Source organism: Pollicipes pollicipes, unplaced genomic scaffold, assembly GCF_011947565.3.
Source record: "Pollicipes pollicipes isolate AB1234 unplaced genomic scaffold, Ppol_2.1 Scaffold_5724;HRSCAF=6776_pilon_pilon_pilon, whole genome shotgun sequence".
Taxonomy (NCBI): domain Eukaryota; kingdom Metazoa; phylum Arthropoda; class Thecostraca; order Pollicipedomorpha; family Pollicipedidae; genus Pollicipes; species Pollicipes pollicipes.
In genome coordinates this window covers 5,384,695-5,409,505 of record NW_023596746.1, presented here as the reverse complement: position 1 = coordinate 5,409,505, position 24,811 = coordinate 5,384,695, and the positions used below count along the sequence as shown (strand labels likewise).

General features: G+C 55.6%; 2 protein-coding genes across 2 annotated transcripts; one reads left to right on the top strand and one right to left on the bottom strand.

Annotated features, from left to right (window-relative positions):
* Positions 1–483: 483 nt before the first annotated feature.
* LOC119102488 (putative glutamate synthase [NADPH]) lies at positions 484–16,101 on the top strand. The gene is given in 27 exon segments (XM_037225860.1): positions 484–591; positions 995–1,130; positions 1,457–1,594; positions 2,028–2,213; positions 2,781–2,952; positions 3,432–3,592; positions 4,067–4,183; positions 4,777–4,977; positions 5,528–5,708; positions 6,122–6,330; positions 7,181–7,363; positions 7,915–8,063; positions 8,231–8,369; positions 8,783–8,968; positions 9,285–9,421; positions 9,704–9,863; positions 10,022–10,209; positions 10,499–10,529; positions 10,531–10,622; positions 10,968–11,110; positions 11,626–11,744; positions 12,073–12,351; positions 12,632–12,874; positions 13,528–13,650; positions 14,112–14,270; positions 14,616–14,772; positions 15,376–16,101. Coding segments are annotated over 27 exon segments (4,215 nt in total). The 5' UTR covers positions 484–553; the 3' UTR covers positions 15,564–16,101.
* A 1,865-nt stretch (positions 16,102–17,966) lies between these two features.
* On the bottom strand, positions 17,967–24,330 carry LOC119102365 (uncharacterized). The gene is made up of 5 exons (XM_037225734.1): positions 24,264–24,330; positions 19,568–19,696; positions 18,892–19,030; positions 18,333–18,679; positions 17,967–18,004 (listed from the first exon to the last, which is right to left on the bottom strand). The coding sequence occupies exons 1-5, from the start codon at positions 24,301–24,303 to the stop codon at positions 17,967–17,969; spliced, it is 693 nt and encodes a 230-aa protein (XP_037081629.1). The 5' UTR covers positions 24,304–24,330.
* Between the last annotated feature and the right edge of the window lie 481 nt (positions 24,331–24,811).

Here is a 24,811-nt window from a genome sequence, read left to right as displayed (position 1 = left end):
ACGCAGACGGGTTGTCTGTTCGGGGATAACTGGGTGTCACAAGCCTTGGGTAGGGAGCATCTCGAAGGCTGGGCATGCAAACTAGGGTCACCATTTTCAGTGATTCCAGGCCCTGACTGCTACTCATCCCCTCACCCTTAACTTGTATGTATCTTTCCTCTGTACGCATATTCTCTCCGCACGCACTTGAAACATCACATTCACATTCAGGCGTTCTCCTCAGCCATCGCATTCTCCATTACGTTGCGGCGCAGCGGCCCACGCCGCTCCCCACAGCGTCACACGTCTGGCAAGGGCTGCCAGGCAGTACGGGCCGACCGGGGATGGTCTGTTTCCCCGGACAGTGTGGTCGTGACGGTGTGTGCCGCCCCCCCCCCCCCCCCCACAGCGTCACGCGTCTGGCGAGGGCTGCCAGGCAGTACGGGCCGACCGGGAGTGGTCTGTCCCCCGGACAGTGTGGTCGTGACGGTGTGTGCCGCTCCGCAGCGTACCGGTGAGCCCGCTGCTGGTGCTGGGCGCTACCCACCACCATCTGATCGAGGAGAGGCAGCGCATGAAGATCGGCCTCATCGTGGAGACGGGCGAGGCCAGGTGAGACGACGGCTAGTGGCTAGTGGCTGGTGGCTAGTGGCTAGTGGCCAGACGGTGGCTAATCAAATGCCAGAGCGAACTTACTGAAAATAAACCAGTTTCTGTTCGTGGCAACAAACTTGCAAAGTAGAAAATTGAGTGATATTAGCCTTAATTTAGACATTTTGCAACCGGGCTCTATGGCCCACAATAGACTCACGCAAAATGTCACAGCCTTAGTTATGTTCCCAGAGCTATGCATAGCTGGACCTCATGCGCCTGGCTTACAAGCGACCGGCTAAGGCCCGATCGTCCCAAATCGTTGGCCAACTGTGCTCAGTTTACTGGCGTGCCCACTGATCTTCGCGGTGCAGATGTGACCTGAGCTGAGATGAGAGATGTGCCGACCTGTCCACCTCCACAGGGAGGTGCACCAGATGTGCGTGCTGCTGGGCTTCGGTGCCGATGCCATCTGCCCCTACATGGTGTTCGAGATCATGGCGGGGCTCCGTGATGAGAAGGTTCTGGACGAAACCTTCACCGATGAGGTCATCTTCAACGTACGTGATGGCTCTGTGATGGAGTGGAGCAAGACGCTGTTTTTCTCTGTCTGTTTTTTAAGCATGAGGGCTGCTTGCGAGTCTCATGGCCTCTCCGGTGATAAATGGGGCCGAGGCTGCTTGTATCAGCTCGGTACCAAACACGTTAACAATAGTTTGCGATGTTTTGAAAACTTTGGTTCTGCACAACAAACTTTGGTTCTGCCTGTATGTGACGGAGACATCAGTGGCTGAACTCGGCCGCTTCTTCCGTTTGTCTGGTATTGAAGCATACGAAATTTATGTAACCGTGAATGATTCACCATATGTTGACCCTTGCTTGACAGAACTATGTGGCGGCCATGTCCCGCGGCATAGCCAAGGTGATGGCCAAGATGGGCATCTCCACTCTGCAGTCCTACAAGGGCGCCCAGATCTTCGAGGCTGTCGGTCTCAACCATGAAGTTATCGACAAGTGCTTCAAGGTAGGAGGCGGGCTGTCGGTTGCCGCACAGTTGCCCTGCAGCGCCACAAGTCGTCCTACAGTGTCGCTTGGTGTAACAGCAGCTGTTGAAGATATGTCCCGATACGGCTTCTTGAATAGGCTTTTGTTGTACTTTCCAGCACGCAAATGCTTACTGCTGTATATGACGTGAACAGCTTGTCATCGATTTTTAACTCGCTTCACTTCATTTTCTTCGCTATTTGCGCGCGCGCACGCATGCGCACGCACACGCGCACGCACGCACTCACGCACGCACAAACCCCTCTGAAGATTTTCTTCTGCTCATGCAAAAAAATGTAAACCAAGTGTTCATATCAGAGATTCCCTGGCTGTCTTTCCGTACCTCGCCCGTCTCCCTGTGGCCCCTGACTTGATACGACCTGCCCTGACCTGACCTGACCTGGCCGTTTCAGGGCACGTCCTCGCGGCTGGACGGCGTCACGTTCAAGCTGCTGGCGGACGAAGCCATCTGCCGGCACGCGCTCTCCTACAACCTGCGCGAGTGCGACACGTACGTGCTGCCCAACCCCGGCTACTACCACTGGCGCAAGGGCGGCGAAAAGCACATCAACGACCCAGACAACATCGCCAGTCTGCAGGTGGGAGACCGTCGCAGCTTCTTGAGAACGAAGGGCTCCGACGAATACAATGCCATGCAATGGAACGGCGCAGCCGTGGTTGGGCGGACGTGTTCGGTTTGGGTTCAAGTCGGTTCTGCGTACGGGTTCAGTTCTGCCCGACTGGATCTGAGTCGAGTCGTGTCTGAGTCGAGGGAATGGTGTCAGACCGAGTCCGGCGGAGTAGACCGGCAATATGTCTACCTCGCGAATAGATGGCTGCCCCTGGAGCTCGTAAATGCACCGGGCCACGTTTTTGTTCACTGATTTTCAGTGTGCGTTGTGATGTGCGGTCTTGAAGACATGATTAGGGAAGCCAGCCAAGCTGTCCAGTCGGCCTGCAGTAGCATACTCGTCGCAGTTGAGTAGGAGCAGGCTGTTGGGCAGGCCAGGCAGGCGCTAGCCGAAGATCTCTCGAACACTTGCGCTGCTGCATCCACCAGAAACACGGATCCCAAGTCATTGTATCGCACCCGCCTCCGCGACAAACCCGGCTCGCCTGCCCCCCGCGTCCTCCGCTTCAGGTGCGTTTCCTCCCGTCTCCGGCAGGCGGCGGCGCGCACCAACAGCCGCAGCGCGTACGAGCGGTTCGTGGCGTCCAGCATGACCACCATCCGCGAGTGCACGCTTCGCGGCCAGTTGCAGCTGGTGGACGGCGTCACGCCCGTCGACATCAGCCAGGTGGAGCCGGCCAGCGAGATCGTCAAGCGCTTCGCCACCGGTGCGTGTGTTAGAGGCGTGATGAGGGGAGGGTGCTGATGAGGCGGGGATACTTGCGTTGTGAAGTGGCCCAAGGACACGGGGGGGGGGGGGGGGGGGCAGGGCCGGCTGTGAAGTGGAAAGGAGGTGTGTTAATCGGTGCGTGACCATTGGCCGCATGGCTGAAGGTCAAGTTCAGCCGATAAACGGAGATGATCTAGTGGATGGAGACTTGTACTTCGTGACCTATGGCTGTTTTATATTTTCCTTACAAGTGTTAGGTTGTATATTGCAGAATGCAGCGTAAGTGGGCTGCAAAATGACGTTGCTCGTCAAAGCCCTTTCTGCCGCACTTCCGGTGGTCTGCGTCTGCTGACAGTTCGGTCTGTTCGTCGCCTAGAATCACTGATGATACGATAGCCTCACGATTGTGCAATACTCCCCCGCAGTGACAGCACGTTCACGTTGTTACACTCCACCAACAACGCTCTCCGCCTCCAGGCGCCATGAGCTTCGGCAGCATCTCGATCGAGACGCACACCTCGCTGGCCATCGCCATGAACCGCGTCGGCGGCAAGTCCAACACGGGCGAGGGCGGAGAGAACTCGGACCGCTTCATCGTCGACGACCCCAACTTCAACAAGCGCTCGGCCATCAAGCAGGTGAGCGGCGTCGGCGAACAGCGGCACCGCTGCTGAGCTCGTGACGGTGGTCTGGCTGCGGGTGCCGGCTGCTGCCTCTCGTACTGGATCAATCTGGACTGGACTGGAGCAATCCACAGACATTCTGAATATGCTGCTGAGTGAGGTGCTGATCGTCGCTGTCGCTGAACATGCACTCAAACGAAATGGTCTTCAAAAACCAAGCATGCATATGTTAACAAGATGTCACTGCAAAACGCTGTATCCAAGAAGTCGCCAATATTTATCTTTGACACTTTTTCGCCGGTAGTGTAACGCAGGAACATGGCTATTAAGAAGTGTACATCGAGGTTCCAGAGGCGGAACGCTGTCGTTTCGCTCGCTGTCGTCCGACAGAGGCCCGTAACGCCGTCGTTTCGCTCGCTGCCGTCCGACAGAGGCCCGTAGCGCTGTCGTTTTGCTCGCTGCCGTCCGACAGAGGCCGTTCTGCCTCAGGTGGCGTCGGGACGGTTCGGAGTGACGGCCACGTACCTGGCCAACGCCAACGAGCTGCAAATCAAGATGGCACAGGGCGCCAAGCCCGGCGAGGGAGGCGAGCTGCCCGGACACAAGGTCAGAGGGCGATGGGGCCACGATGGTGTCACAATGGTGGAACGGTGAAGTCACGACACATGATGTTTGTTAAGCACGGCGAATTGGCATGTTTAAAAGTGCGACAGGCTGGGGGTCGGGATCGGTAGTTTGGCGTGCCCTGGCTTTCTTTGGACACGGACATGCTCTGGTTAAATGTATTCATGCCATGATCGTATCCTGGTGCGAGCATCGGTGAGACTAACCGTGGAATGGAGATTACTAAGGAATATTAACGAAGTTGCTGAAAAATTGAATACATATGCGGCATGAAAAGTTTGCTACGTGATGCCGTGATACTGAGAAGCGGACGATGCGTGTGGAAATTGGTCGACGGTAAGGATAATGACCTTAGGCCTTGCACATAGCGTGCTGTCTTACGCCCTTACACTAAGCCGCGACGTCGTCGGCTGTTCTCGCATCGGAAGACAGGGCCGCCGGCTTTGTTTTGGGAGCACAACCCGGCCGTCTGTCAGCCGACGTCCCCCCATGCCGATGCACTCTACACCAGTGGAGCTGTTGGGACGCGAGCGTCTGGTGACCCGTGACCCGTGACCCGTGACCACCGGCGCCAGGTGTCGGAGGACATCGCGGCCACGCGCCACTCGGTGCCCGGCGTGGGTCTGATCTCGCCGCCGCCCCACCACGACATCTACTCGATCGAGGACCTGGCCGAGCTCATCTTCGACCTCAAGTCGGCCAACCCGGAGGCTCGCATCAGCGTCAAGCTCGTCTCTGAAGTCGGCGTCGGCGTTGTGGCCAGCGGCGTCGCCAAGGTACGCGCTGGCTGAACTCGCTGGAGGTGCTGGGGCTCTGCTGATCACTCCCGGTGTCACTTCCTGCCGACTTTCCTGCTTGATGACGTTTTGCGAACGGATCGCGGGACAAAGGGCCGGCACCATGGCAGGGCTCTGGCTTCCAAAGTCAACTCTGGGTGGGTCTCGCAGTCCACTGATATGTGGAAAGCATGAAGCGGGGCTGATGCTGTTGGGCTGAGCAAGCATATGTGGGCTGTCGAAGCCGCAGGAACGAGGTCAGACTACCGAACCAGGATATGGACCACGGCTGAATGCCGGAGTGTGCAGCCTGGGTCATCGTTGTTTCAAACTTATACAAGTACTGTCAGTCTGTTGATTCCGTCGTAGGGCGCTTATGTAAAAGTACCTTGGTTGCAGTTTGTGGACATCCTAGATATGATGTTTTTGTTTTCTCACGACACCAATACACTTTCTCCTCACAACTTCCGACCACGTCACAGGCAAGTACCACAAAACATGGCAGAAGCCAGCCTCTGACCCGCCACTGCCCCCCCCCCTCCCCCGGCAGGGCAAGGCGGAGCACATCACCATCTCGGGCCACGACGGAGGCACGGGCGCCAGCAGCTGGACGGGCATCAAGTTCGCCGGCCTACCCTGGGAGCTGGGCCTCTCGGAGACGCACCAGACGCTGACGCTCAACAACCTGCGCTCGCGGGTGGTGCTGCAGGTGGACGGACAGATCCGCACCGGTGAGCGACAGGCCTGGCCGGGTCACACACAAGACGGCGGGTGGCCGGGTCACGCGCAGGGAGCGGGTGGTGCTGCAGGTGGACGGACAGATCCGCACCGGTGAGCGGCGGGCGTGGCCCGGTCACGCACCGGGCCGGCGAGCGGGGCGCCGAGTGCAGACGCTGGAGTGTGTGCAGCAGGTTCACTCCGCGGTAGATTACCGTAAGCCCTGCTGACAACTGTAAAGATTACATCGTTCACCTCGCGTGTTTTCTCTGTCGTGATGTCAAACATGCCTTGTGTGATATGATGTGTTATGTTTGACATGAGTCGCGCATGCGTGGCTCATCACTGCGTTTTCATCTGTTCCATCACCCCGGCTATTTCTCGCCCTGCTCCACTGCACGGCCACGTCACCGACTCTCCCCACCAGGTTTTGACGTGCTGGTGGGCGCGATCCTGGGCGCCGACGAGTTCGGCTTCAGCACGGCGCCGCTGATCGCGCTCGGCTGCATCATGATGCGCAAGTGCCACCTGAACACGTGCCCGGTCGGCATCGCCACCCAGGACCCGGAGCTGCGCAAGAAGTTCGAGGGCCAGCCGGAGCACGTCATCAACTACCTGTTCCTGCTGGCCGAGGAGGTAGGGCTGGGGGGTCCCGGGTGGGATTGACGTGATGATGTGGCAGGATAGGAGAGGGTAGGAGAGGATAGGATAGGATGAGATAGGATAGGATAGGATGTGAAAGGATGGAACAGGATAGGATAGGTTAGGATAGGATAGGATAGGATAGGATAGGATAGGATAGGATAGGATAGGATAGGATAGGATAGGATAGGATAGGATAAAACAGGATAGGGTGGGATGGAATGTGATATTATTGGGTAGGGTTTGGTAGGATATGGTAGGATATGGTAAGATCTGATGGGATGGGATGGGATGGGATAGGCAGCGTCAGGGGAGCTCGGCCTGAACGGGTAGCCGCAGCGTCCGCAAGCGCAGGTCGTCCTCTGAAGACGACTTGGTGACGCCACGTTTATCTAGTATCTAGTAGTTTATCCAGTGCCCGGGACCCAGTGTATGAGTGACCCAGCGTGGGAATGACTTGAAAGTGCGTGCGACCCAAGTGAGCATGTGACCCAGCGACGCTGCATTGCTCCGAGAGATAAGAAATGACGTCCACGATTATGATCTTCGGGCTATTCCCGTGACCTGAGGTCGCATACCGCCCATGGCTCTTGTCCGAGTCGCAGGCGTTTTATTTTGGGTGTATGCCAGATGCGACCCAAGCTTTTACTCGCACGCCGGTGATTTTTCCAGCACGATAAAAAATGCGATGGTTAACATGGTGAACTTAGCTCATTTAATGGGTAGTGGACAGTGTTAGGAAGCTGCCGTAAGGGTTCCGAAATCGCCCAGTCTTAATCATGCCCACCCTTTTGAATGACTCCTGGCGTTTGCAAATGGACACCATGCAACGTGGCTTTTTTAGGTGCGCGGCTACATGGCCAAACTGGGCGTCACCAAGTTCAACGACCTCATCGGCCAGACGAAGTTCTTGCGCATGCGCGACGACCTGCCGCCGAAGACGAAGCTGCTGAACTTTGCCCGGATCCTGCTGAACGCTCAGGAGCTGCGTCCCAACACCAGCATACTGGGCGGGAGTGTGGCTCAGGTGGGCTTCCAAGCCCTGCACAGCGGCGTCACCTGGCAGGCCGTGACTTGGCGGTTCAGCTAGATACGAATCTGATGGGCGTTTGCGCATGCGTCTTGCTGTTGACTGAGACGCGAGGAGTCTATCTTCTGTTGCCCTGGAGCTTTTGGTCTTACGCCCTGCTCAGCCAGCCTGTGTCAGCCTGTGTCAGCCTGTGCATCTCATCCCGGCTGTATGTGGTTATTGTTAATCTGCCGTCCAAAGGCAGAAAGGTCTAAAAGCCATCAGCAAACATAACTCGTCAGCCTTTTTGCCTTTGGACGGTTAGCAGTGGGTGGCGGCATTGTTAAGGTTGTTGTGCGTGTGGCGTCAGGCTTTTCACTTTCCTGAACAGATGATAGCGAATAAGGGCCGTCAAAAGACAGTTCATTTGACTGATGTCACCTGAACTGCGTTTCCCAGAAGCCCCACACTTCCTTCGTGAGCAACTGCCAACGTGAGCGATCTATCGATTGTCTTCCATTCCACTGTTGGGGGCCCCTCTCACTCTCGTCACTCTCCGCCGCTCGCAGGACTTCAGACTGAGTGAGCGCATGGAGGAGGGCATCATCAGCCAGTGCATGGACGTGATTGAAGGCAAGACGGACCAGGTGCACATCGACAGTACCATCTCCAACAACTGCCGCACTTTTGGAGCCACCCTCAGCTGTCGCATCGCCAAGTAAGGAAGGCCACACCCTGAGCTCTTGGTACCTTATCGTGGGCTCCGTCCGTTGTGTGTCTGTGTGCGCGCGGCTAACTGGGTGTCCTCTGGGGAAGGGGAGGCCTGAAAAACAGATATGTCCACCCACTGGTCGTGACCCTGACCGGCTGGCCTCTCCTCACCAGGAAGCACATGGACGCGGGCTTGCCGGACAACAGCATCCAAATCAGCCTGAAGGGCTCTGCCGGCCAGAGCTTCGGCGCTTTCTTGTCGAAGGGAGTCCACCTGACCCTGGAGGGCGACGCCAACGATTACGTGGGCAAGGTGAGCTGCAGCGACTCTGGGTACTGGCTGGTGATCGTGCCGTGGAGGAAATCGCAGAGCTCAAATGCTGCCTCCTGGGCTCAAAAGGGGCTGAGCTCAGAAGCTTGCAGCTCGTTAGCTGAGTGCTCCTGGATTTGCTGAGTTAAGCTTGCTGGCAAGAGCCAACACTGAGGAGAAGCTGCCCAGTGTTGCGCCTTTAAAAAGTCATGCAGATAACCAGTACTTGACACCGCCCTTTATACATAGTGAATGTTTCCACTTGAACCACTTAGCCAACCAAACGTGCTCCAAATCGGCCGCCTTTTGAGCCACCGACGGCTGCTGCACAGTTCCCCACTCGAGCGGGGTCACGCGGTGTGCTGGCGCTCCCCGCGTAGCCGCTGGTCCCCTGAACGCCGCCTGCCCGCCGGCAGGGCCTGTCCGGCGGCGAACTGACCATCTACCCGCCGACGGGCATGTCGGAGTCATTCCGCTCCGACGACAACATCATCGTAGGCAACGTGTGCCTGTACGGAGCCACGTCCGGCCGTGCCATGATCCGAGGCCAGGCCGCCGAGCGCTTCTGCGTCCGGAACTCGGGCGCCACCGCCGTCATTGAGGTGAGTTCCGCCGCGGGAGACGAGGCTGGTGTCCGCCGACACTCCGACATTTTATGTTGTAATTGCACAAGAAACCGATGCACAGTCGTTGCTAAAAATCCGGGAGGTTTATCTCCCTTTACGTGTATTATTTCCTACATCCCGTATCTTAACCAGTTTAATTCCAATCTCTTAAAGTTAAGTAGCCATCATTTGCCACCAACAAAGGCAAAAGGCCCCGATCTTGTGACTGGTCTGCGTCAGCTGAACACCACTGCTGCGTCCCCGTCCGGGGCGTTGCCCGAGTGTCCTGAGACGGCGCCACCTGTGCCGGCAGGGTGTCGGCGACCACTGCTGCGAGTACATGACCGGCGGCCGGGTGCTCATCCTCGGCGCCACGGGCAGGAACTTCGCCGCCGGCATGTCCGGAGGCATTGCCTACGTCTTCAGCGAGGTGGCCGACGACTTCCACCAGTAAGCGACTGGTCGGATCAGATCTGCAGGCAATTGACATGGAGTTTTGTGAGATTAAAAATTGGTATTCTTCACGTGCTCAAGCGTTCTGACCAAAAGAGGTACTTAGAAAAAACGCGGATATGTATGAGTAGGGTAAAATAACTTACTGCCTAAGCAGTAAACTGTTCCTCTTCTTCGCTTAGTCTACCGTCACTGTACTTGTGGTCTTGTTTTTTTCCCGCATGCTCAGCGCAGGCCACCTTCCCGGTCATCTAGACTGACGTGTGACCCGTGTCTCAGGAAGTGCAACATGGAGATGGTGGACCTGCTTCCCATGGACAAGGACGAGGACATCATGTTCGTGGAGGCCCTGCTGCGGGAGTTTTCCGAAAAGACGGGCTCCAAGGTAGCGCTCAAAATCCTGGAGAACTGGCCGGAGAACGCCAAGAAGTTCACCAAGGTGAGATTCGCGACACAGACCGGTTCGGAACGGCGACTGTGCACCGCCTGGAACGCGATCGGGAACTGCTTGGCACCCCGTCCGTTCGAGCTAGTGTGTCTGGCAGGCCGCCGTGAATGCCGAGCCGAGTGTCACCTCAGCTTCCGTGTCTCTTCCAGGTCTTCCCGTACGAGTACCAGCGGGCCCTGCGCCAGCTGGCCGAGGCGGAGTTCAAGAAGAAGCAGCTGGAGAAGCGCAAGGAGGCCAAGACCGAGTCGGACGAGGAGCCGGACGTGCTGGACATCGAGGACGCCATCACCGACGCCGAGAAGGAGGCCAAGATCCTGGTCAAGCTGGACAAGATGAGGCGAGTGGAATGATGGTGGTGTGGACCAAGAGTAGATGCGTGGAGAAAGTATGCCATTGGAGATTGAAACGGCGAAGGGCGGATAAAGCATAATAATTACAACATTTACATGCATAGTCTTGCCAAGGTTTTGAAGCGCATGGATTGTATGGCTCCCTGCGAATGTTTTTTATTTCTTTGCGATGTCATGAAAAGGGTGCTTTCCCATTTCACCTGCTGCAGCCCTCACACGCATCAGCCTCAGACTGTTGCGTATACTTTGTCACGTGACCATGCACGGTGTCGACAGGGGCTTTATGAAGTACGACCGCGAGAAGGTGATTGTACCGGCCGGCGAGCGAGCGGATGCAGGACTGGGGCGAGATCTACAGCCACAAGTCGGTCAAGAAGGGGCTGCGCAGGCAGGCGGCTAGGTCAGTCACACCGTCGTCAGCTGGCCGGCCGCGGTCACTCGTTCCCTCCAAAGGCCTGGGAAAGGCACCGCGCCAGCGTCGTGAGTTCACACAAAACGAGGTTCACGTCCGCATGTCAGGCGCGACATTTGGTCAGACGTGAAGCATGGGCCGTGAGTTCGCTCCTGCGGCGTTACACCCTTAAAACAGCTCTAGAGTAGCCTCAGAGGTCATACATACGACTATCACGTCGGTATTGGTACACGTCAACACCTACGGAAAACATGGGCTCGGATCCAAGTGAATGTGCCTCCCGCTGTCTAATGCGACTCGCTCTCACCAGACCCGCTGTCTCTCCGCCTGCAGATGCATGGAGTGCGGCACCCCGATGTGTCAGAGCACCACCGGCTGTCCGCTGGGCAACATCATCCCCAAGTGGAACGATCTCGTCTACAAGGGCCTCTGGCAGGAGGCGCTGGACCATCTGCTGCAGACCAACAACTTCCCGGGTGAGTTGGACGTTACTCGGCGACCGTCCCAGGCTCGGGCGTATGACAGTAGTCTGGAGAAGGATCGATTGCTGTAAAGAAAATGGTGTCGACCTGATGATCTGTGCAAATGCATAAACATGCTGTAAATAAGTGGATGTGGATGTTATTGAAATACGGAGGGGAGAAAACTCGATAACTTTGGTCGTTCGCGTAATTAGGTAGTTTTGGAGGCTGACGCCTGCCTCTTCGCTCCCCTTTTTTCCAACCTTTCCACAAGTATCCGATCTCACGCGTTGAAATCTCCGGCGCCCGTCCCGACCCCCGTCCCTAAGCGCGCTGCCCAGACCCCCCGTCCGGACCCCCGTCCCTAACGCGCTGCCCAGACCCCCGTCCCAACCCCCGTCCCTAACGCGCCGCCCAGACCCCCCGTCCCGACCCCCGTCCCGACCCCCGTCCCTAACGCGCTGCCCAGACGCGCTGTCCGGACCCCCCGTCCCCTCCGTCTGCGGTACCGGTCGCCCGGTCTTCGGCAGAGTTCACGGGTCGCGTGTGCCCCGCTCCATGCGAGGGCGCCTGCGTGCTGGGCATCATCTCGCCGCCGGTCACCATCAAGAACATCGAGTGTGCCATCATCGACCATGGCTTTGAAATGGTGAGGCGACTGCGCGGACAGAAGCCATGGAAATTAGAACTGGGAAACTGTGGCTGTACTGCTGCTGCAAAACGTTTTACAGTTTTCTTCTACACTGCATATTTCGTCTGTCTGTTTTGATGCTGGAGCACGTTTGCTGGGACGTCGATGAATCGGGACGTTATTTTTACTAACTCCGCAGCGTAAAACAGCTTCATCGCAGGAGTGGTTTGGCTATGCCTGACGGACGCATTTATTTTGCCTTGAGTGCCGACCCCTGTACTCCTGCCGGCCCGCTGGCTCCCCGCGGCCCTGTGCCGCTGACCCCCTCCCCCCCTCCCGCCACCAGGGCTGGATCCGTCCGGAGCCCCCGCTGACCCGGACCGGCCGACGCGTGGCGATCGTGGGCGGCGGGCCGGCCGGCATGGCCGCCGCCCACCAGCTCAACAAGGCCGGCCATACGGCCGTCGTCATGGAGCGGAACGACCGCATCGGCGGCCTCCTGCAGTACGGCATACCCTCCATGAAGCTGGACAAGGAGGTGGTGCAGCGGCGCGTGCGCCTGCTCGAGGACGAGGGCGTCGCCTTCGTCACCAACTGCACTGTTGGTGTTGATGTCAAGCCGAAGGTGGGTAGGGACGGCTGAGGTCGCGGCGGGGGTCAGCCCTGGCCGGCCGTGGCAGGGGACTATGGGCGGAGGCTAGGAGGAAGTGGGTTTGTGGTGGGGACGAGGATTCCTGACACTGGTTTCGCTTCTGTCCCGGGCTAGGGCGCTACCACCCTTTGCGGCCTTCAGCATTCCGACTCCCATTACTGGCTGTGAACCCTTAAAACAGCTGCTGCTCGCGGGTTTTCCAACCCGCGTGACAAGCTCCACGGAGACTAACGCCAGCATCGGGGCCTGGCAGGAGCTGATGGACGAGTACGACGCCACAATTCTGTGCACGGGCGCCACGTGGCCGCGCGACCTGCCGATCCCCGGCCGCAAGCTGGACGGCATCCACTTCGCCATGGAGTTCCTGGAGACGTGGCAGAAGAAGCAGATGGGCAACGAGATCGACGAGTCGCGCCTGCTGGCCAAGGACCGGGACGTGATTGTGATCGGTGGCGGCGACACGGGCAACGACTGCATCGGCACCTCGCTGCGACATGTATGGAGCGGGGCGGGCCTCGACTGCCGCTCGCTCACTCACTCACTCACTCACTCACTCACTCACTCACTCACTCACTCACTCACTCACTCACTCACTCACTCACTCGCTCACTCACTCACTCACTCACTCACTCACTCACTCACTCACTCACTCACTCGAGTTCTCGCTCACTCATTTCATTCACTCACTCACTCACTCACTCACTCACTCACCCACCTCACTCACCTCACTCCACTCACCCCACCTCACTCACTCACTTACTCACTCACTCACTCGCTCACTCCAAAATTCACTCCGACGCTCACTCACTTCAGCACTCACACATCTTCAATGTTGCTGTGGACTGCCCGTCTGTTCATTTGTGGCATGTGTGGTGTTTTGCCGAATACTCCGTATTGGATGGTCGGTGTCGCCAAAAGTGCGAAATCCCTCCTAGACTGCTGACCTAATCTGAGCTCTTGAGCGGACTGGCTGCGCAGTGTGGCTGCGAAGAGTGCGGACTTCAAAGGATGACAACAACTCGGAAGATGCAGGAGAGACGAGAAGCGGGGCGTGCTCCGCCCTTCTGCTTCGCCCCAGCTAAACCCCAATCATCATCATCATCATCATCATCATCAGCTGACGATTCCCTGTGCTCCGCTATGTTCCAGGGAGCCCGCTCCATCACGGCGTTCGAGATCCTGCCGCAGCCGCCGGACACGCGCGCTCCCGACAACCCCTGGCCAGAGTGGCCCAAGGTGTTCCGGGTCGACTACGGACACGAGGAGGTCAAGGTATGACGTCATACTCCCCCTATCGACACTGAGGCCCCGCGTCATGCTATCTGTGGAGGACTTTTGATTCGCTACTGCTCTTGTTCACCGATGACGCTCCTGTGTGTGCGAGGGTGGTCACCACTGACGTCTGATTTTTGCCATTCTGTAGCCGTGACGGTACCACGAACTTTTGAGTTTCTTCACAGGCGATCTTAAAGCCTTAGCATGGTGTGACTCATGCTACTTCTGTCTTGCACCCTCAGTACTTTTGCACATATTCTAAACTTTTGTCGTCACTGGGCGTCATGTCGGAGCTCTCAACAGTTAAAGACGCGCGCAGACGAAGTGGGCACCAACTGACCTGTATGCACACGCCATCATAGTAGTACCACCAATCGACCTATAAGATCATGCGTATAGACCATGTTGCCCCCAGCTAACCTACGTATACAAACCACGAAATCACCCGTCGCCGGCAGACCAAGTTCGGCCACGATCCGCGCCACTACTCCATCATGTCGAAGGAGTTCCTGTCGGACGACAACGGCCGGGTCTCTGGGATCCGCACGGTCCGGGTCGACTGGGTCAAGGACGACAACGGCCGCTGGCAGCTCAAGGAGCTGCCTGACACCGAACAGGTGCGGCCGCCGAGCGGCCGCGAGCGAGGACAATGCCGGGGGAAACTGGAGGGCGTGGCTGTGGTGCAAATCGGGTATCGATGCGGTCGGTGGATTTCCGACCATTGCTATGCATTGCGTGTCAGTTAAGGTGAGGTAGCGCTTGGTCCCATAGGGCACATTGGGTTCAGCTGCCATTGGCGATGAACGCAGACATTGGCGTAAGTTCACTCTGCCAACGAAATGACTCACGATCAGGAGAGGTTCGCTTGCGAAAAGTTCATCAGGTGGTATGGCTGGCAAGAAGCGCTTATCCGTAGCAAATGCCTGTCATGACCTCCCCCTCCCCCTTCCCCTCGTTGGCAGGTGTTCAAAGCGGACCTGGTGATCCTGGCCATGGGCTTCCTGGGCCCGGAGGCCGACATCATCAAGCAGATGGAGCTGGAGCAGGACGGCCGCTCCAACATCCGCACGCCCGACGGAAAGTACTGCACCAGCGTGCCGGGCGTGTTCGCCGCCGGAGGTGAGACGACTGGGCGTGCCGAGCCGCGCGGCCAGCGCCGTGCTTGTGCGCCCAGTTTGAAGGCGAGTGCTTTGGTCATGGCGCCCTCAGAGTCGAAGTGAACGCGTCGCGATCCTCCGCGTGGCTGAGTTAGTCCAAGATGCCGGCACAGATGGGTGCTGTGCGCTTGACTCCCGCAGGAAGCCAGCATGGACTGGGCTCTGAGGCTCGGATGTGGTGTCTGTGTGACCGCCTTTAGCAGTCATGCGGTCTCCAGTCATGGATATGGTTATGGAAACTGTATCGGCGGTCGCCACTCCTGATGATGTGCCTCGCGCTCCGTGGTTAGTCAGTGATTGGGCAAAAGGTGCACTTTAAACAGCTGGTTTAACGTTATTGGCACCAAACTGCGGGGATCGCTTCGCGTACCCCGGATTGCGACCTCCGGCCTCCACATCGCTCGTTGAGACCCTCCTCACGTCCCTTTCAACATTCCCCGTCCCCACTTGCCTTCACACGGATCACTACGGGCGCGTCACTGGCCACCAGCACGTGCGGTTGTGCGGACGTCTCGCGCAGGTTCTCCGCCGGCGGGATGGCCCCTGACCCCCCCCCCCCCCGCAGACTGTCGGCGCGGCCAGTCGCTCATCGTGTGGGCCATCTCGGAGGGCCGCCAGGTGGCGCGCGAGGTGGACGAGTTCCTCTCGCAGGGGCTCACCATGCTGCCCGGCCAGGGTGGCATCATCCGCATCCCAGCACTGGGCGAGAAGAAGAAGTGGGACCCGCTCGAAGACTACGAGATTCCCGTCTGAGTCGCGCCGCCGCCGTCAGGGCGCTCAGCGGCGCTAGTGTAGCGGGCGCGGCGCGGCTGCGCGAGGGCTCTTGGAGCAGCGCGTCGGTGAGCTTAGTTCCCCGTGGGTCGTGTTCGTGTGAGGCGCAGGGGAGGTGCAGGCTCCATGCGGCCGGACGCCAACGTAGTGCAGTCTCGGTGCCCGCCGTGCGCCGGCTTAGAGTCGTTCGAACGGCGCTCAGAAGTCTAGATGTGTCGTAGCGCCTGCCCAGATCGTACCCGCGTTGGTAAGGCTTCCGTGATGAGCGTTGCCATGGTCACCAAGCGAGGCCACCGACGGTGATGGGAGGCGTCGGCTCACTGAGCATTGCTTCCGAGTTTGGTGTGGCCGGATAGTCTCTCCGATTTGCTGCGTTTCAGTCCACGGCTGCGGTGATTGATGGCCGGTGTTGACCTTCGTGTGAGCGCGCGGAAAGCATGGGATGCGTCAAGCACGTCCACGGTTTTGGGCAGTAGTGCAGCCGCTTTATATTACGAATAAACGGTTTCTCGTCACTGCAGGACCGTGTCCATCAATGCTGCTGTCACGCTGTAGCTGTTAGTGTCCTGCTGTGGCAGTTAATGTCTTGCTGTGCCTGCTGCTGTCGTGCTGTGGGCTTCTCTCCGGGCAGCCCGCAGCGTACCGTCTTCCAGCCCCAAGCAGCCCACGACACACGTCTCCCGGACCCCAGGGTCACTGTGCGCGAACGCGAACTACGAGTCAAGTCTGTTGTAGGATGACATGGGAGTGAACGAATGTTAGCTGTTGTGGCTGCCTCATATATAACGCAACAATAATACACGTACTCGCGTGCGTCGTGCTTCAGTTGATCATGCTATTAGAGCCGGCTTTCAAAACCTCGCAAGGTTGCCTGGCTTTGGTTTGGATTGTGCTAGGTCTGCGAATTGGACTCGAATGTCACATTATTTCACCGCTATATTGCGTCCCACAGCGACACTGCTCTTCAACTGCATCAGCGCTCTTGCTCTTGAAGGCTGCGTAGAGACCCATAAAGTGCGTGGTTGCCGGGGATTCTTCACGTACGCTCCACACGATGGCTGAGCCAGGGCTCATGACCTCGAGACAATTCAGCCGGCATTCGGGATGGGTGGAGAGCCTCCTTGAGGGGTCAGGTGATGCGTTATGTCGGCAAGACCGCAGCTCGAGACACGACGTTTGTATTGTGTGCGTGACATCAGTGCATCACACCAGACCGTCGCAGCAGCCCCTGACGCCGACGCAGTGCAGCACGCTACCTTCGTGGGCTGCTTCCTGATACATGGACGACCATTTGCCGGCATATGTTAATGAACTGTTGGTGTGCATTTATAGACAACACAGCAACAAAAGAAAATAAAACAATAGGGATATGCAAATGGGCAAAATGATTTAGGAAGCGTAGGTGCTACGTGTACAACACCTCACTGTTGTGCTGACTGCGATTTTTTGTATTTAGGTCCGTGATTATACGCGTCGTATCCAGAAACACAATCATACACGCGTGCAAAAATGCTACATGCCAGGTTGATATCTTCCCAGCCCGTTTATTCAAGCGCTGAGTTTATTGTCTGCGGGGTCTGGCGGCGTTGCACACATATTTTTCTTCAGAGTGGGGGAGGAGAGGGGGAGGGGGACGTTTAGGATTACCAGAGCAGAAGCCCGTTTGGCAGCCCATCTACAAAGCAACATTTGTAGATCCGAACAACATCGTCCTGATCTTCTCCCTAGAGGGGGGGGGGGGGGGAAGGGGCGCCGTGTGTTGCGTTTTGAAATGTGATGTGCTTTGTCAAATACGAGGATCTAAAGGCGAAAGATGCTCTGATTTAATCTCTTTATCCCGCTAGCTGATAAGACACGCATTTGACAGGACAGAAGACATTCTCCGCAAAGACCGAAAGGACTGAGAGCGTGTTCCACGCTCCACATCCACCTCTGGGACGTAGGATCCATCACGAGTGGAGAATGTCGTGAAAAATCGATGTTGCCAGGCTGTCTGAGCGAACGTCTTCTGATGCTGATGATGCTAAAATTGCTTTCTCATGAGAAATGGCCTACCGATTCCACACTGCTCAGAGCGCGTGGATGAGTCCAATCTCGAATCTACTCATCGTAGTAAAAAAGTACTGTTTGCAAATTGTAGAATCCTAGCTTCTCCTGACCTGTGAATGAAGCGCATGATGAGGCCTTCCAAGACTCGTCGCCGGCCGCAGCCGTCTCTCCTCAAAATGCTGCAGATATTGCTACTGTTCTCTGAAATTCAGCGCAGTGGGACTGGTGCGATCGCATTTATCTACATTTCCTTTGCCATTCTAGGTTTGAAAGGTGCTCTATCCCCGTTTGCGTCTCATTCGTCCGCCCTTATCTACATCCACATGACGCCTTCACTCAGTCCTTCTTGGCGCTGTCTTCACCAGGAGTCATCGCTTTAGGACACCGCATATTTTGGAGCGTTTTTGCGAGCAACGCCAATAAGGCGCAATGTTATATCCGGTAAAGTTGGAGCATCTCGGCTCTGTTCCCCGTGACGAACACGAAGCCCCAACCTTACTGCCCCTATGCGGTGGAAATCTCCACACGCCATACTGCACCTTTTCCAATTCCAGACATCACATTCCAGAGTCCTGTGGACTGCACAACCAGCGCGCCCCGACGCCAGCGCCACCTACACCGCCGCCAGCCAACTGGCAGCCAAGCCTGCGGCGGCCGCCGCCAGGAGCGCGCCGGTCGACCGGGCGGCCGGGTGCGGCGTGCCGCCGCGCTGCTGGTGGTTGTGGTGGCTTAGGCCGTGCTGGCTCATCTCCCTGCGTCGGCCCATGGTGGTATCGCCACGCAGCCTGTCCATGTCGCGCGACAGGCTCACCCCCCAGCGGAAGGTGTTGGAACGGACGCCGCCCGGTCGCTGCGGTACGGCCGGGCTGGCTGGTGCGGCGGCCGGCCGCTGGGCGGCGCCACGGACGCGGTCTGCCACGGCCGGGTCGGCCAAGAAGCGCACGCGCCAGCTGGATTCCCGCAGGCGGTCGCATGCTCTCTTCGGCTGTAAGGTAAGCACGTCCAGAGAAGCGACCACCTCGAAGAAGTCCAGACAGCGACAGCCCAGCCTGTTGGTAGAAAAATGTGAATTGGATATCGGCGGATCACGTATGGAACGTCAACATAAATATCAGCCGAGCGGGGCCTTTGCAATGTAAACGTGAAACATCCGGCAGTCACGCCCTCACTTGTGCCCCACATCCTACGTATTTACACTGGTTTGCCAGTTCGACAGCAGCTCCAAGCTTCAATATTGATACCGATAGGAGCGAACACTTACCGGCCCTGGGCGCTATAATGCGCCTTCTTCTCTTTGCAAGACTTTTCGCAGCCCCGCACCGTCTCGTTGAAGTCTGCCTTGGCAGGATGTTCGTCAAAGAAATTCGTTTCCACTTTGTAGCAAAGCGCCTTCTTAGAAACTGTAGCATATGGAAGCGCGTTGCCATCACACTAAGTTGCATAGTTGCATGGTGAAACCTGCTGCCAGATTGCGGCTTCAAAGAGAACAAAGCACATTAAGCAACTGGATTTCAGTGCTACATGAAGACGTATTTTGTCATAACGGTGGGTTCACAGTCTGCCATGTAACAGATTATGCTGGACGTTCCAAACCGTGATAGCTCGTTTGCGATGCCTCGGGATAGCGAATGGATCGCAACATGCGTCGGACATCAACGTACTTTTAAAGTCACTTAATCGAAAACATGCTTGCAGAAAAAAATCATAACATACAGTATGACATAAAATCGTTGTTGGAATAGGAAACTGGCACGCCAGTTTTCATGCATCGGCACGAGCACAAGCCTGAAATACATTTTTACGAACTTTCAAGAGAACTTATAGCTGCGGAAATTTCCCACAGGACCTCCTGACCCCCAGCAGCTCCACATTCTCACCATACACACCGCTGAGGCTCCACACCCCCCCACACCCTCCGTGTTCTCCACGCAGCCCACCTGCGCACGTCTGCTTGTCGGCGGCGAGCGCCCAGCCGGGCACGCACGAGCAGCTGCTGTTGGCTCCGGCCGACTCGCAGATTTGGCCGCATACCAGCCCTGACGGACCGCACGTGTCCGCCCATGCCCCTGCCCGAGCAGCGCCATCACGTGAGAGAGGAGACACACAGACCAACTCTGGCGGACCGCACACGCCCGCCCCTGCTCGAGCAGCGTCATCACGTGAGAGAGGAGACACACAGACCAACTCTGGCGGACCGCACACACCCGCCCACGCCCCTGCCCGAGCATCGCCATCACGTGAGAGGGGAGGCACACAGACCAGCCCTGACGGACCGCTCACGTCCGCCCCTGCTCGAGCAGCGTCATCACGTGAGAGGGGAGGCACACAGACCAGCGGCGTCCTTAACCATGCTCTCGCGTATATTTATGAGTGCACACTTGAATATATATGCACATATTTCTCTCTCCCTCACCCCAACTCCTCTGTCTCTCTGTCTGTCTGTTCGTCTGTTTGTCTCTCCCTCCCCCTCCCTCTCTCTCTCTCTCTCTCTTTCTCTCTCTCTCTCTCTCTCTCTCTCTCTCTCTCTCTCTCTCTCTCTCTATCTCTCTCTCTCTCTCTCTCTCTCTCTCTCTCTCTCTCTCTCTCTATCTCTCTCTCTAAAACACCTGTCGCTAAAGATCGCAGCGGCTTCGTTGCTTATTAACTTTCGAGATGTAGTTTGATCTACGGATAAAGTGCCTACTCTCTGGGCTGTGTTTGTTTATAGAAGAACCAAAACCCATTGCGAGAAGAGTCCAAGTAAACTGCACGCCATTGACGTTTTTATGTTCCATCAGCTTTACCATACAAAGATACAGATCTACGACAAGAAAACAAAGATAAAAATGGATGGATTAAGTATAACAAAAATATGCATTTATCAAAAACACGGATACAAAAGTGGCTTATTATAAACTTGTGCGAACAGGTTGTTAAGACATTGGTCATCATGGAAACTTGCGCTTTGAGAGTTGCAGAGTGTAACAAAAATGTTGGCCATTAACAGTTACCTTGTTCAGTCAGTCGATCAAGACATGCGCGGAGATATCACCAAACTTGCCCGAGCCCGTACTGCTGCTACTGCAGACATTTCAGCCCACAAGCTGTACTTCAAGAATACCATGTCTCAGGACTACACGGCCGGTGAAAAGGTCATCTGATCAATCTTCAGGAGCCCAGGTTAGGTCAGCGGCAAGCCAGCGTCGCCAGGGCACCAGCTGAGGCGTCGCTAGGGCACCAGCTGAGGCGTCGCCAGGGCACCAGCTGAGGCGTCGCCAGGGCACCAGCTGAGGCGTCGCCAGGGCACCAGCTGAGGCGTCGCCAGGGCATCAGCTGAGGTTAATTATCTTAATTAAGTTAATAGAGTTAATTACCTACCAGAGTCCGTCACACGGTCCCCGCTTATGGAAAACAACCCGGCTCGTGACACACGCCTTCTCAAACAATCCAACGTACTACACAGTGACAAGCGCCCTTTCGGAGCCTGCCCTCCACCCGAACTGCCATTGCGCCGGATTGACGAACACATTACTCAGTAGATGCATCACAACATATGTTCGGCACGGCAATCCAAAAACGAATATGAAATCCCACCATGCCCAGCGAGTTACCAGGCAACAGCTGGTAGATGCCATTACAATCGCTAACAGGTGCCGCAATGTCAGGCAGCTACTTGTGCTCGACGCTGTATGCATACATAGGCGACATGGACCCATCTACCAACAGGCAAGTCAACGCGCGGGGAACCCCAGCCGGCTACGGGGGAACCGTAACCACGCTGGATTTGATCCCCGGACGAAGCCTAGCATGCACGTATTGTGCACTTGGAAAAATATGTAACTTTACTGGGAGGTAAATTTACTATTTGAAATTAGTTTCCATTGTTTTTGCCGGCACAGTATAAACAGCCTTATTCCCCGCAGAATCAGCAGGAGAATGGAGAGATTGACGGGATATTTGGGCTACATGCCTTTATCAAGACGAATTCGTTTCGAACGGCCTACTCAACAACTTACGAAATCATTTTTGTATTACCTGTGGGTGCCTAGTACGTATTGCGTGTTTGTGAATAATGAAAAATGAAAAACAAATACGCTGGCGCTTTATATTTGTCATCCAAACTACGGCGCGTAGCCTTGACTTTTCCGAAGAAGAATAGCTTAGACTATTCTATCAGTTAATCACAAAGTTTGGTGGGTGTTGCCTCACCTTACTCTGTGCGATAAATGTGATTCGGGTTATATGTCTAGAAAATGCAGACGGTTGACGAAACGCTGAAGGAATATGTGAAGTGTAACAGGAATTCAAACCTCCTGTACTCCTCTCGCAACGGGTGTTGCGTCTATCCCAAGACCAGGACAGTCTAGAAAGCAAGCGCTTAGTGCGCCAGATAAGAAATATATTTCGGAAGATGATAAATAACAAAGTCACGCTTATTTCTAACAACCAGTGTTTATTAAACCATCCGATTAAAAAAACGCACACACACACACACGTATATATATATATATATATATATATATATATATATATATATATATATATATTACTCTTATTAAGCATTATATATATGGCTCTATTCGGACCCTGAAATTGTCAAAATGTATCGTGGTCTGTTGGTGTTTGTCCACACCAGCGATTAGAGGACATTGTCTTGAAAACAACTTTGAAACACTTATCGATTGAGCTGTCCCGCACTTCATAATCTATCGCTTAATGAGAGTTATTGCCAATAAACGATGCGATGGAGACGATTAAATCGATAGGCAGCGGAGCAGAACGACAGAAATAGCTTTCAATAGCCTGTGCTGAAATTGAAAGGAGGAACCTTTGAACGGACGAAATTTGCATCATTTTGTACGATATTGGGCCTGATCTAGCATTTAACATTAAAGTGAAGCTCTGATCGCGACGGTCAGGCTAGCCCGCAAATTAAGAGAGCCTCAAAAAAGAAGCTATCTTTGCTAAATTTACATTGCGTTATCTTAAAAGAATTGGTTTCGTGAGAACGAACAAAGCAAGAAGCACCACGCAGTGAAACCTTCAAAGTGGATATTTTGTGGACGTGCACTTTGAGGGCTTTGGGCGCGCATCCTGTTGTCTCAAGTTGCTGAATCTTACCGAAATTTACGCGTTGCGACAAGATGGTACCAGCGACTTGAACATTTCTCTTGCCATGAGTTTATCCGCAACAACTGTCATCCATTGCCGAATAGTATGGATGGTGTAACCATCCACGCGGAGTTTGTTAATTTTAATTCCGTAATCACTTGTAGCAAAGACATTGGGCAACTACGGAAAAAGGGCGTCCTGGGAGCTTTCCAAAAATTTTCCAAAGTCACGATCCAAAAAGCAGGTTTTCAACATCCATAAAATCTTGAACACTTGAAATGTTACCACTTTGCTCTCTATCTTCGGCCGCAACGCTGTCGACTAATGCACCGTCATGATGACAGCACTACTGCTGTATGCTCGCCTCCCATCAGGCACCACTGCTGTATGCTCGCCTCCCATCAGGCACCACTGCTGTATGCTCGCCTCCCATCAGGCATTACTGCTGCATGCTCGCCTCCCATCAGGCACATGCTCAGCAAACGCACGCCAAATGATCACACTGTGAGTGCAAGACTGTTGGCAAAGACGACGCCAAACGAATCGCCGCTCCATATGCGTTAAAATCACCAACACAAAACAGGTGCTCACCTGAACTGCAGCCTGACAAACCGTGATGGAGACGGAATGAAGTACTGGACGGTCCGCTGCAAATGAGTTGTGAAAGCGAGGAAATTCGCTTGCCCGCAGTCTGCCCGTACAACAGCCCAGGTGTCACCCCTCATCCCTGGACCGCACGTTGTACGCCCTCACTGCGTGCGTCTCCCCCTCCCCGACTCAAAACGCATGCGGGCCTGCCCGAGCCAGTTTATTAAACGCGCGTCAATCAAAATCAATATTGGTAATCACTATCCTGTCCAATGATGGTCTTGGGGCTGGGCTGTGCTCTTCTCGTGGGGTGAAGCACAACGAACTGGCATACCCTGTAATCCTTTTTTATCTCCGTGATCCAGTTTCCTGCCATGCGTTTATCATCAAGATCAATGGATGAGCAAATGAGCAAGTGATGCTGCTATCGTAGCTGCCCCAAACGTAACTACATGTCTTGTTTAGATTCACCTTTTCACAAGGCATGATGTGTAGCTTATATTCAAAATGGCCTATCAAATAGTGAATATGTGTTTCACTGGTGTCTTCGAAAAGTATTATAGCATTTAAACGAGACCAATGAGATGCTAGGCATGCTTGGCATCATATCATCAACATGAGTGGGGGCGGGCGTGCGTAACAAGGTAGACTTAATGTATCCAGACTGGAAACGTCGCACACAGCAAACGATAGCGCCACGTGCCTCGCCATCTTACCGGTGAGACACATCAAGAGGGTCAGCACGCGCCTCGCCATCTTACCGGTGAGACACAGCAGGAGGGTCAGCACGCGCCTCGCCATCTTACCGGTGAGACACAGCAGGAGGGTCGGCACGTGCCTCGTCATCTTACCGGTGAGACACAGCAGGAGCCTCGTCATCTTACAATCGCACGTGCCTCGTCATCTTACAAGTGAGACACAGCAGGATGGTCAGCACGTGCCTCGTCATCTTACCAGTGAGACACAGCAGGAGGGTCAGCACGTGCCTCGTCATCTTGAGCCAGTGATGGATGGTCGAGGACTCGTGATCGACTGCCCCCTGGGACGGTGTCCAGCCAGCGGCCGCGCCTGTCGCGCCACCAGCGGAGAAAGACGGAACTACCACTAGCAGCCCCGCAACTTATATCCAATGCCGTTGGGCGGGGTGAATCGTAGACAACTGGACACGGTCTTCTGTTGGCGACAGGTTAGATCCTCGCATGCGGGATATCCCACTGTCCTCAGCTCATCGAGTGTTCCGGAACTTTCCACATCGCCAGCTGACATACCTCCACTACGCGGCCCTGCTCTCCTTCCACCTACTCTGTGATAATCTCTGCTCGATTGTCTCTTCCACGGGCAATAACAACCGCCATTGTCTCCTCCACTGGTCGTGCGACGGAGCTCCTGCGGCGCGCCGACCCGGCGACCCCATCCCCGCGCGGTCGGCTCCACGACTTTAATAAAGGTGTTGACGAATTGTTGCACTGCACTGGCTATTTACGACGTTTTGTCTAATTTTA